We start from the raw sequence: 13,103 nt of genomic DNA, 5'->3' as shown, positions 1-13,103 counted from the left end.
CCTTGAGATCATCCTCCCTGCTCCTTCAGCTCTGCTGAAGGCCACTTTCTTTCTTCTTTTCATACTCTTCCATCCCTATTTTGCTGCTCTCACTCTTTAGCTAATTTCTAGCACGCAGTAATTATTGTGACAATTATATGAACTCTCCCTTTTAACTCTGCATTACAAAACCTACTCGCTTGACCGGCTATTTAACTGCAGACTTCTTTTAACTACATCCTGCTCGTGGAGCAGCCACAAAGGTGAGCTGGTAAACATACTGACCAAGAAGGATGTCTCTATAGCCAGGAGTCCTGAGACATCCCTGATAAGCTCAGCCAAAACCTCCTTAATGGGGAGCAGGTGGCAGGACAAAGAAACTGAGATAACCAACTGACCTTCCACGAAAACAGAAGTCAGCAACAACTATTCTGGGAACTGATGTCCTACACACACTTCTGTCTCCACACCAAAAAAAAGTGTAAAAAGTAACTCGCTACCTACCCAAAATGAGTTTCTCTGCAAGAGCTGCCCAGCATGAGATCTCCCGGACAGACCAGACCCTGACTAGGGACGCCTGGCTGACTCTGGACTCGGTGACACGGATCACCTTTGAAGTGAGACTCTTCCATCACCGATTAGCCCCACTGTTTGGTGAGTGTTACACCAGTGACACCTCACATAATACATTTACAGTTGCACACATAGATGGAATTCTGTCATAACTTGTAATATGTATATATATATATTTGCTTTACTCTCATAATATATATACACACTTGCTTTCCCAGTGGTAATTTTGCAGTGTCTTGTAGCATATATTTATATATGTACATTATATATATACATATATATGTAGCATATATTTATATATGGTTTTACTAACAGTAGTTTTCTAGTAATTTGTAATAAAGAAATTCTCAGAAACACAGACTTTCGTGTCTTTGTGTCTTGCAGAGTCCCGAGAACCCCACAGTCACGGCCTTCACCCACCTGCAGGTCAGCTCACCCTCACAGGCTGTGACCACGACCGCTACGCCTGCCCAGACAAACTTCTTTTGCAAAGAGTCTTGGCTCATTACTGCTGAAGCACACAAGTCACTTTCCACTTTCAGTTTAAGCCAAAACCTTTGCTAAATTAAGCCAAACTAAGCCAAAAATCGCCATCTCCCACAAACGCCTAGGAGCAGGAACGCGTCATGTCTGTGAAGTAACAAGATGTTGACTATGGCAGATGCTTCTGACTGTTGTAAAGTATTTTCAGTTAATGACATGATGTAAATAAACTAAGCTTACACCTACTCTCTGGGAGTAACTGGGCAAGGAGGTGTAGCACAGACCACTCACACACCACCTGATATTAGGTGTATGTGCAAGCTGATCACCCGAGGCAGACCCCAGAGACCGCTCCGTGCAGCACGGCACAGCTATTCCCACCACGAAGCAGGTGCCGTATGCCCACGGGGAGCGGTCCAGGGCACGGTTAGCATGGCACCAACCCAGAAAATCATTTGCCTTGGCATATTCAAGCCTCTCAAGGGCTCTTTTGTGTTTTAGTGTAGGTTCTTCAAACCCTTTCAATCTCAAAATACACCCTCCTACACCAAAAAAGTGCCTTGTTCCTGCTGCTCCTGCCATTATCAGTGTCTTTTACAGCTCTGCTGCTTCCCAGCATCTTTTTCTTTTGCTTTCTCGCTTTTTCCATCCTGTTTTTTCCACTCAGAAACACACACAACTGTTCTGACCTTGTACTTGTCGGGCTGCTAATAAGCAGAGCTGGCTGAACCTGCCATGCATTAACGAATCTGATCTAAACCATGCACAACAGAGCCAACGCAGCCTGGATATTACATACAATAGAGGAAAATGTTGGGCACGGGATGGATTACTGGGGCAGGCTTGTGCTCCTGGTCCAGCCAGAATAAGACCTCTGGTTTAAACTGGGCTGATGGAGGCACCTGTTTGCAGAGATGAGGAGGGAGCCCGTTGGTAAATGAAAAGGGAAAAAGCCTCCCGCCGGGGGTGGAAAAAGCGGCACAGGTTGTATCCTGGGCTGCCCGGCAGAGCCAGGAAGGGCTCTAACAACAAGCAGCATTTTCTGAAGGTCTCACCATGGGATGCTGCAGATGAGTTCAAAAATCAGCTCTGTGGGGAAAAAAAAACCCTCTATTAAGTGCAAAGACTCCAGCCTCTTCCCCAGGAAGTCCCTGAGCCACAAACGTACGCAAATGGCATGAATTTTCAGGAGAAAGAGCACTGTACCTTTGTTCACACGCTTTTCCCTAAGCGGTCACTCCTGGAGTCGGGATACCAGCCAAGATGGATCTTCGGTCTCAGCCCGGACAGCGCATTAAGTTAGCACGAGGTTTAAACCCTACTCCAACGAGCGTGGAGCCAGGCTGACACCGGATGATGGATTTCCATTGCCACATTAACGTGACTGTGGCAGGAAACATCTCTTACTCTACGAGGTGCTTTCATGAGCAAGACCAGGAACTTATCGAGTCAACTATCCTGCAACTGTTACAGGCCTCCCGCAAGTAAATCACGGTAACAGATCATTACCAACCACCCCTCTGCAGCGGTTGTTCTCCTCGTACTCTCAGAAAGACAGCGGTTGGCTCGCATGGAGGTTCAAGAGCTCTCATAACTCTGGAGCCGTCTTCCCCGAGAAGAACCGAGCATTCAAATTGCCAGGCAGGGGCGAATTTTTGATGGTACGGCTCTCTAACCTTTGCAATTAGCTGAAAAAAGTAAGCAGGCTGATGCAGCTCCACTCCCCTAAATTAACATCCTTGGCCTTAAACCTGGGAGTTTTTTCCCTGTTTAGGATGAGACGGGATCTTTTGCAGTCTCCTGGTTTGATGTATTTAAAACATTCTTCCATAGAGAGACAAGGTGATTGCTGCTAAGCTGGAAAACCCCAGTGCTGGATTGTATTTTAAATCACCTCTGGAATCAGGTAGCCTGGGAATGCAGATATCTAGGCTGCAGGAGCTTTTGTAATGCTTTTCATAGCAATATCAGAGACTGACAGTATTTATTTAGATCACTTTTAGGAGCCAGGTGATGCAGGGAACCGCTGGCACCCTCTCAGGGCAGCTACCACTCTGCCCAGAGGACAGGCAGCCTTCACACAGACAGCTCCACTTGAGCTCTGCCAACATAGATTTAATTTCACAGCAATATCCGAGTGCACCTAGTTGACTGGGGAGAAAACATTATCAGTTTCTTCACGGATAGGGAAAGTTATGTTCCTACACTACGTAAAAAAAAACCCTTTGTCATCAGAAATTTCAGCAAACCTGGTTGTTTCAGACGGTGCCCTAAATTCCTACCCAGACAAGGCAGCCCCAACAAGACCACAGCTGATTACGTAGAGAGCAACGGAGCTGGACTTTAGTCTTGAGGGGGAAACCTGGGAGATCCAACTGCAGCCCACAGCTACCCGACAGGGAGTCACAGAGATGATGGAGCCTCTCTTCTGGCACCGACAGATGGAAAAAACATGGGGAAACACCTCAAGCTGCAATTTGGGAGGTTCAGACTGGACTTGAGGAAGAAATTTTTCCCCTGGAGGGTGATGCAGCCTTAGGACAGGTCGCAGAGAGATGGGGGGACCCATCCTTGTCTGGACAAAGTGACACCTGCCCCACTCTGATGTTGGTGAAAAATCTACTCAGAGTAGGAGTTCTACACCAGCGAAAGCTTCCAGGTAACATTTCTTTAGTTTTATAACCTCCTTCCTGTTACTTTCAGCTGCTCCCATAATTGAGGATGTGGTTATTACAGGTTTTCCCTCGTTAATTCATCGCACAGGCAGTTGTTGCTGCCTTTCACCTCAGCACCTCAAAGCCCTGTCCCACCACAGCTTTCTTATCATCTTATACAGGGTTGTCACTTGTTGTGGATTCACTGAGCTGCAGGTGTCTGCATCGACTCTCCCCAAATCTAGCACCAGCACAGGTATTTGAGCAGTTAGACAACTAAAGACAACCCTTTCCATGCAAAACCAGCCAGCCAAGAGATTCTCCACCCTAGTGCAGCAGCCTGATGGCATAAGACAGCCAGACTTGATGTTCTTTGACCTTGTGGGAGAGATGCAGACTAGTGCACAGCAAATTAAAAACCCTCTGATGACGGGCTTGCCTTCGCTAGGTTACATTTCAAGGATCCCTTGCATGCAGCCCACAGATGCTACGTCGAAACCCACATGTTGAAACCCAGCCAACCACATAGCACCCGCAGAGCAACATCCAGCCCTCCCACGAAACATCAGCCTGCCGCCACGCGAGCTGGAGTTCGTCCGCTGCCTCCCAGAACCCTGACAAATCAACGCTGGGGACGTCGTGGATCTAAAGCCCACACGATGTCAAGGCGTCTGTGTGCCCTGCAGCGATGTCCAGGGTCTCCCGACACAGAGGCAGCCTTGTGAGAGCAACAGCAACGATTCCTGTGTTAAAAACAACCTCCCCAAGGCAGAGCTCCCACTTGTACTTTCCATTTGAGAAAAGAAAGAAAAAAAAACCTGTTTGAGGCTGGAAAAAGCAGGCAATACAGCTCCCCTGCCTGAAATACTGCAGATGCACTCCAGACCACCAGTTAGTTACTCCTTTTGCCTTTGAGCAAGCCTGAAAGCCTCCCAAACGGGGCTATATCCTTCCTTAGGCTTGTTTCATTGCATTACTTTTGCTCTCTCTGTAGATGCTCTCCTTCCAGCGTTGACTTTCTTTCCATTGGTCTCTTGTTCTGCTTGATACGACAACAGAGCTCTAACCACATGCTCTCTATGGACCCTTTGGCTGTGGAAGTTACCAAGACGCACTCATAGTTTCAAATAAAAACAGAACCAAAGCCAAGTACTAAAATCCCCACGCACACTGACTCCAAACACCCCATCAGAACTAGTGGGTAGTTATCTCACCATCAAAAAAAAACCCAACTCAAAAAAAGACAAACTGCGCAAAAATAGCTTTTGGCAAAAATAGTAAACATTTCATTTTCTTGTCTCAAAGCGATTCTAACCAAGAATTATCAGTTGGTCACTTTGGCAGGTGCCAGAGTGAGCAACATACATATTTCATGTAATAAACCCAGCCCAATTCCACCAAAGCTGTAATCCCACCCGCATTTCGGTGGGTGGCTACAGTGACTACACAAGCCCGTGCCCCGATGCTCCTCTCTTCCCCTCCTGGCACAGCTGGGGCTCTGTAATGAAGAAAATCAGCAAACTGCAGCAAAAAATAAAGTAGAAGAGGCTATTTTTAACCCAGATAGCAATCTGGATTGCACAAAGATTGTGCTGGATTGCACAAAGAGTGCACAGCCAGAAGTCAAGTGGGATGCAGATGTTAGGGAGTATCGGGGATGAGTATCTGGGAGCGGGGAACACTTCAGCTAGCTCTGCTACTGCCCAAAACTGCCAGGTTTAAGAGGAACACTAAAAATAGACGAAACTAGTATGTAAAACCAGTTTCAGAGCTGGGTAATACAGTCTCCGGTCCTAGGCAAGTACTTACACCTCTTCTTATCAGAGCAGATACAGAACTCTCTGACAAAATGATTTTTTGATTGGAAAACAGCAATTCTGAGATCAGACATTTCCTTGACAACCCACTATATCTAACAAATTCCTTCAAGTGCAGACTGGTAACTTCCAGACTCAACCATAGAACAGCTAGTGCCAGTAGAACCCTGTGTTTGTCTCCCTGCTTGTTACCAGTCTCTTATAAGCACTGTAACGAGATCTATCGAGCAGCACTGAGAAACATCCACTTCGACCGGATGCCTGGGATAAAACCGTGAGGTTAATGTTCTGACTTGAATCCCCTACAGAGCAGAGCTTCACCCAGCGTCTCCTGGATCCATGATGAGCACCAAAACACCGGGCTACTGGTTATTCTGGGCCAGGCAGGATTTCTTCCACATTTAGAAAAAAACAACAGCTTGGTTCCCAGGGGGGTTGGACTAGATGACCCACAGAGGTCCCTTCCAACCCCTACTATTCTGTGATTCTGTGAATAAAGAATATGTTTTATAACTATTTTTGTGCCACCCACCCTCCTTTGTGCCATCCACCCTCTGGCTTGCTCCGTCTACCCCAGATTACCCCACCCCCCTTAGGGAGTGCAGACCTACAGCTTGGCAAGCCCCGCTCCTATCCAAGCCTCTGCGGGTCAATTTGTTTGAGGACAACCTGGGAGCAGTGCTGTGTGGGACCAGAGAAGAAGCATATTTATTTTCCCCCCTCTTTTGTGGCCGATTTCCAGCCCTGCCAGGCAGCGCAGCTGCTCCAAACAGGGAGCGAAGAGGCCTTCCAGCCTCCAGCTCCCCACGCCGGTCCCAGGGAGGGAGCAGCACGTATTGCCTGTTCGTATCGCCGTACCCCGCTCCTGGAGGTCTCCTGCGTCGAACACCCAAGGACAGGCCTGAGGTGCGTGCAGCCACGAAACCAAAAAGGCCTGGGCTCAGCAGGAGCTTGGGAAAGCCAACGCGTCCACAGCCAGCTGGTGAAAATTAAGTGGAAAAAATGCTTCTTTCTGGGTGTCGGAGGCCTCCAGGTGCCATTAAGTAAAAAAAGCTTCTTTCTGGGTGTTGGAGGCATGCCATGATGTAAAAAAAAAGCTTCTTTCTGGGTGTCGGAGGATTCCAGGTGCCATGAAGTAGAAAAAGCTGCTTTCTGGGTGTTGGAGGTGCACCATTAAGCAAAAAAAAGCTTCTTTCTGGGTGTCGGAGGCCTCCAGGCACCATTAAGTGAAAAAAAGCTTCTTTCTGGGTGTCGCAGGCGCGCCATGAAGTAAAAAAAAGCTTCTTTCTGGGTGTCGGAGGCCTCCAGACCCCCAGGGGATCGGGGCAGGAGCCTCTGGCCCTGGCCTGGGGGCTGCTCCCCCTCACCCGAGGAGCGGGGACCGGGGACCCCCCTCAAGCTCGTCCCCACGGGGCTAGGCAGCCCCGGTTTTGGGTGCCAAGCCGGCTCGGCCTCTTCTCTCTACACGAAGCGTGGGATGGAGCCGGCCGCCCTCCCGCCGCTCCCCCCCCAGCCCGTCCCCCGGGGCCCCGCTCACCCGCGCCCGGCCCGCCGGTCTCCTCGTCCCGCCGCTCGCCCATGGCCGAGGCTCCCCCTCCTCTCCGTTCCTCACGCCGCCCTCATGGCCGCCCCGCCCGGCCCTCGGCGCTGCTCCGCTCCCGGCGGGGCCCCGGGAGGGCGCGGCGCTTACCGGGCCGGGCGGGCCGGCGGGCTGAGGAGACGCTGGGGGGGAGCGCTGAGGGCAGCCGCCATCCGCCGGCCCCAGGAAGTGAAAAGGGCGCCGGGGAGGGACGGCGCGGGCGGGGAGGGAGGGAAGGAGGGAAGGAGGGAGGGAGGGAAGGAGGGAGGGAAAAACAGAAAGTGAAAATTGAACCGGAAAGAGAGCGCGGCCGCGCCCGCCGCTTTCCTCTTCCCGCGGGTCAGCGCCGCCGCCGCGCCGGGGCCCTGCCCGGCTGCCCCTCAGCGCCGCCTCCCTCCCGGCCCGGGCAACTTCCCGCGCTTCGGGCTGTCCCTCAGCCCCTCGGTTTGGAGCTTCCCTCAGCCCCTTCCCTGCTCGCCTCAACGCCTGTCTGCGGCTCTTCCCTCAGCCCCTTGCCTCCTCACCTCAATGCCCATCTTCAGCTCTTCCCTCAGCCCCTTCCATGGTCACCTCAGCCCCTCAGCACCTGTCTTTGGCCCTTCCCTCAGTCCCTTCCATTTCACCTCAATGCCCATCTTCAGCTCTTCCCTCAGCACTGTCCCTCCTTACCTCGGTGCCTGTCTTCAGCTCTTCCCTCAGCACCTTGCCTCCTCACCTCAACACCTTGATGCCTATCTTCAGCTCTTCCCTCAGCCCCTTCCTTTGCTCACCTCAGTCCCTTGATGCATGTCTTCAGCTCTTTCCTCACCCCCCTCCATGCTCACCCCAATGCCCATCTTCACCTCTTCTCTCAGGCCCTTCCCTGCTCACCTCAGCACCTCAGTGCCTGTCTTCTGCTCGTCCCTCAGCCCCTTCCCTGCTCACCTCAGCCTCTTGGTGCCTGTCTTCTGCTCGTCCCTCAGCCCCTTGCCTCCTCACCTCAGCTCTTGTCTTCAGCTCTTCCCTCAGCCCCTTCCATGCTCACCTCAATGCCCATCTTCAGCTCTCTCAGCCCCTTCCATGCTCACGTCAACGCCTTGGTGCCTGTCTTCAGGTCCTCCATCACCCCTTCCCTGCTTACCTCAGCCCTTCAGTGCCTGTCTTCAGCTCTTCCCTCAGCCCCCTCCATGCTCACCTCAATGCCCATCTTCAGCTCTTCCCTCAGCCCCTTCCCTGCTCACCTCAGCCCCTTGGTGCCTGTCTTCACCTCTCCTCTCAGCCCCTTCCATGCTCACCTCAACGCCCATCTTCACCTCTCCTCTCAGCCCCTTCCATGCTCACGTCAACGCCTTGGTGCCTGTCTTCAGGTCCTCCATTACCCCTTCCCTACTTACCTCAGCCCTTCAGTGCCTGTCTTTGGCTCTTCCCTCAGCCCCTTTCATGCTCACCTCAACGCCCATCTTCAGCTCTTCCCTCAGCCCCTTCCCTGCTCACCTCAACACCTCGGTGTCTGTCTTCATCTCTTCCTTCAGCCCCTTCCATGCTCGCCTCAATGCCCAACTTCAGCTCTTCCATCAGCCCCTTCCCTGCTCACCTCAGCCCCTTGCCTCGTCACCTCAGCGTCTGTCTTCATCTCTTGCCTCAGCCCCTTCCATGCTCACCTTGGTGCCTGTCTTCAGCTCTTCTCTCAGCACCTTCCCTCATCCCCTCAGTCACAGAATCACAGAATGGTAGGGATTGGAAGGGACCTCTGTGGGTCATCTAGTCCAACCCTCCTGCCGAAGCAGGGTAAGAAGTGCAGTCCTTCCCCTGGCCCCTCAGTGCCTTTCCCGGCACCTTGTTGTGGACTTTCCCTCAGTCCCTCGACCCATTTCCTCAGCCCCTTCCCTCAGGGCCTTCCCCCATCTTTCTTTAGCCCTTCTGGCCCCCTCCCTCATCTCCTCATCCCCTTCATCGCCTGGACAAGGTCCTGTGCAGCCTGCTGTAGGTGACCCTGCTTCAGCAGGAGGGTTGGACTAGATGACCCACAGAGGTCCCTTCCAACCCCTACTATTCTGTGATTCTGTGATTCTGTGATTCCCACAGCCCTTACTTCAGCATCTCCTTTCATCTCTTGCCCCCATCCCTGACCCCCTTTGCCTCTCCAGGGGCAGCTCGGTCACCCCTTTTAAATAGGATTTTCCCCAGGGTGTTAAAAAATGCCCCTTCCCACCCAGATACTCTGGGCTTTGTTCCTCAGTTGAAAACATGGAAGTGCGTGGCCTGGGGCTGGATTTGCTTCAGGAGTGAGGGGGGTAAATTAAACATTTCAGCAGAAAAAGTAGATGAAGAATCCAGTTACCTTCCACCACCTGGGATCTGTCCAGATCACCCCGGCAGGGAGATGGTTTGTCAATGGAGTAGCTGCGTGTAAACCACTTGATCCGGTGGCTCAAAGCCCCGACCAGCCTGGTCTTGAACCCTTCCATGGATGGGGCATCCACAGCTTCTCTGGGCAACCTGTGCCAGGGCCTCACCACCCTCATAGGAAAGAATTCCTTTCTTACATCTAATCTAAATCTCCCCTCTTTCAGTTTAAAGCCATTGCCCCTTGTCCTGTCCCTACCAGCCCTGGTAAAAAGTCTTTTTCTGTCTTTCTGATACGCTCTCTTTATATATTGAATTTATGTATAGTGGTTAGATTGTAGCTTTCTAGCTGCACAATGGCTTCCAGCTCCTCATTGTTACCCGTACTTTGTGCGCTGGTATAGAGCCTATCAACCGCAACATCTTTTTCGAGGAACGTGCCCTAATTTTCCTGAGGCGTTTCACTGGTGTTTCCTTGTTGGTTCCTGATGCATCAGCCCCTGGCTCTTCTCCGTTGCTCAATACTCCATCCCACTTCCCCGCTAAGTCTCGTTTCTAGCTCTCCATACAAGTCTGGCCAGCTTGTTGGTGAAAACTCCTTTGCCCCACTTGGTCAGGTGAATCTTATAATTTATCTCCTCCTTCCTAAACCACCGTCTCTGACTGGGAGGATAGCGGAGAACACCACCTGTGCTCCAGATCCTTTTAATGTTGCTCCAAGGGGCATAGAGTCTCTTTTAACCGTTCTGAGTTGCCTCGTCGCACTATCGTTGGACGCCATGTGGAATAGTAAGAGTGGATGGCAACTTTTAGGGTTGACCAGGCTCAGCAGCCTCTTGGGGACATCGTAAATGCGAGCTCCTGGTAAACAGCAAATAGTCAACGTTGCAAGAGATGTTGGAGCAGGGAACAGGGCTGGGCTTGCCCAACGTCTTATGCAATGGGTTGTGTGAACACAGCGTGTCAAATGATGGGTCAACGGTTGCGTTGCATGAACGCGCATTCAGCTGTGCCGGGAAATGAGTCTGGTGGGTGCTTGGAGGGGAGCTCGCCCAAGATTTCAAGTACTTTTGGCAATAAGATCCACAGTGGTGTGTCCACACAGCGATGCACATCGTGGACGCGCTGTGCGGTCGCCCAGCTGAGCTAATAAATTTATGGAGAGGATGCTTCCTGATCCTTGCTGGTGTTTGCACATCCCATTTGGGTGTCTCTGTGCCGAGCTCCCCAGCGCCCAGGCTCCGGTTTGGCTCTGTTCACCTGGTCAGGGGTATTTTCACATGCTGGGGTAGTCATAGCTTTGGCAGGAAAGATTGGCAAACACAGGAAAAAAAGGAGAAACAATGATGAGATGACAATGTGACAGCTCACTTATAAGTCACTGATTACTCAAAGCAAGGCTGCAGGTCAGTAACATGCCGTTACAGATCTTTCACCCACCCCAAGAATTTGCTACTGCAGCAGCAGAGAGTGCAAAGTGCTACTATCTAGCGAAAAAACCCAGATTAAGTGACTTTTCTGGTGTCCTACGGTCAGTAAGGGCAGCGTCGATAGCATTCTCGTGCTCTGACCGGCTGGCAGTGTATCTCCAATTTGCCAGGTCTGATGATTTTTCCAGCTCCTGGTGATGTATCAAAAACTGGAATTCTTGCTGGTGTTGCCGGTCCTAGACACAGCTAGCCTAGGAGCAAAAAAGCTTTCCCATGTTCCCATGCAATGGTACTCGGGTGAGCTGAGACGGAAATCTCTTTGCCAGGCCACTGTCCCTGGTTACTGTGAGGGTGCAAGATGAACAGCCCCGTGTAATCATGTGCCTCATCCTAGGAGACGGGAGAAGGGCTCTGAGCTTCTGCGTCGTCTGTAAGGAAGAGCAGATCCGCAGTCGGAGCACCTGGGTTTCCACCTTGAGCGTGACCATTCAGCCACCGCTGCAATGAAACACGAGTATTTTAGTATTAGGAATTATTTCTGATGAAGAAACATAGGATTTCTGGTGAGAGCTCCTTTCTCAATGACCTGTTCCCTTTTCATCTGTTAGAAAAACAAGGAACTCAAAGAGTTGTGGTCAATGGCCCGATGTCCAAGTGGAGACCAGTGATGAGCGTGTTCCTCGGGGGTTGGTATTGGGACAGGTGCTGTTTAACATCTTTGTTGGTGACATGGACAGCGGGATTGAGTGCACCCTCAGCGAGTTTGCCAATGCCACCAAGCTGAGTGGTGCGGTAAACAGGCTGGAGGGAACAGATGCCATCCAGAGGGACCTGGACAAGCTGGAGAAGTGGGCCCATGTAAACCTCATGAAGTTCAGCAAAGTCAAGTGCAAGGTCCTGCACCTGGTTCGGGGCAATCCCAAGCACAGATACAGGCTGGGTGGGGAATGGATTGAGAGCAGCCCTGAGGAGAAGAACTTGGGGGTGCTGCAGGATGAGAAGCTGGACACGACCCGGCAGTGTGCGCTCACAGTCCAGCAGGCCACCCGTGCCCTGGGCTGCATCCCCAGCAGCGTGGGCATAGGGCGAGGGAGGGGTTTCTGCCCCTCTGCCCCACTCTGCTGAGACCCCCCCGGGAGTCCTGCGTCCATCTCTGGAGCCCTCAGCACAGGACAGAGCTGGAGCTGTGGGAGCGGGGCCAGAGGAGGCCCCAGCAATGATGCGAGGGCTGGAACCCCTCTGCTGGGAGGAAAGGCTGGGAGAGCTGGGGCTGTTCAGCCTGGGGAGGAGAAGGCTGCAGGGAGACCTTAGAGCAGCTGCCAGTGCCTGGAGGGGCTGCGAGAGAGCTGGAGAGGGGCTTGTGACAAGGGCCTGGAGTGATGGGACAAGGGGTGATGGCTTTAGACTGAAAGAGGGGAGATTTAGGTTAGATATAAGAAAGAAATTCTTTACGCTGAGGGTGGCGAGGCCCTGGCCCAGGTTGCCCAGAGAAGCTGTGGCTGCCCCCTCCCTGGCAGTGTTCAGGTGTTCAGGTTGGATGGAGCTCTGAGCACCCTGGGCTGGTGGAAGGGGTCCCTGCCCATGGCAGGAGGGTTGGAACAAGATGATCTGTAAGGTCCCTTGCAACCCAAACCATTCTATGGTTCTATGAATTTGAGGGAATTTTGTCATCGTTTTGCTGGGGCCTCTGAAGGTCAGACCATTTCTAACTGGAGTTTCTATGCTGCTGTTTAGTGCCTCAGCTTTCAGGGCGGTGGCACGTGCTTTCTGTGCAAGAGGAGAGCCCATGATGTAACTGCGGTGGGGACCTATTTCCTGGCAATACTCTATTCTGGCTTCTTTGAAAGAATGACTCATAAAGTTCTGGCATACTTGCAAATCTAAAATAAAGAAGTAGTCATTTGAAGATCTGTTTCCTCTTTTATTCAGAAAAAAACATGAATGATGCCTGCAGATGCTGTCAGTCACTCTGAAAAAGAAAATAGTTGCAATGAAATGAGTCAACGGGGAGGTGGAATCAGCAGTCCCTGAAAACGACAGTGTCCTCCTGCTGACAACACACAAGGATAAAGCAAATAATTAGGTTTGTGATCGTTATTGACTGTGTGGGGCAGCATGAGTCCCAGGTGCTGCATGAAGTGTGGACCTGTGGGCTTCCTCCCCTTTTGTGAATCATGGGACAGCAGATGACACAGAAATACGTGGAAACAATGAGTTTCTCTTCGGTTTTCTCCTACTTCCTTATAATATGTGGTGTGAGAGG

General features: G+C 51.6%; 1 protein-coding gene across 2 annotated transcripts in view; it reads right to left on the bottom strand.

Moving 5' to 3' along the window:
• Window positions 1–7,241, bottom strand: part of TASOR2 (transcription activation suppressor family member 2) — a 53,918-nt gene extending 46,677 nt beyond the window's left edge. For both annotated transcript variants that reach the window (XM_075428569.1, XM_075428570.1), the window contains exon 1: window positions 7,044–7,241. In XM_075428569.1, coding sequence (XP_075284684.1) covers window positions 7,044–7,086 — 43 coding nt within the window. In that variant the 5' untranslated portion in view covers window positions 7,087–7,241. The remainder of the gene's footprint in view (window positions 1–7,043) is intronic.
• Between the last annotated feature and the right edge of the window lie 5,862 nt (window positions 7,242–13,103).

Source organism: Opisthocomus hoazin, chromosome 8, assembly GCF_030867145.1.
Source record: "Opisthocomus hoazin isolate bOpiHoa1 chromosome 8, bOpiHoa1.hap1, whole genome shotgun sequence".
NCBI lineage: Eukaryota > Metazoa > Chordata > Aves > Opisthocomiformes > Opisthocomidae > Opisthocomus > Opisthocomus hoazin.
Note: the sequence above shows the minus strand (reverse complement) of the source record. Positions and strands in the feature narration are given on the sequence as shown.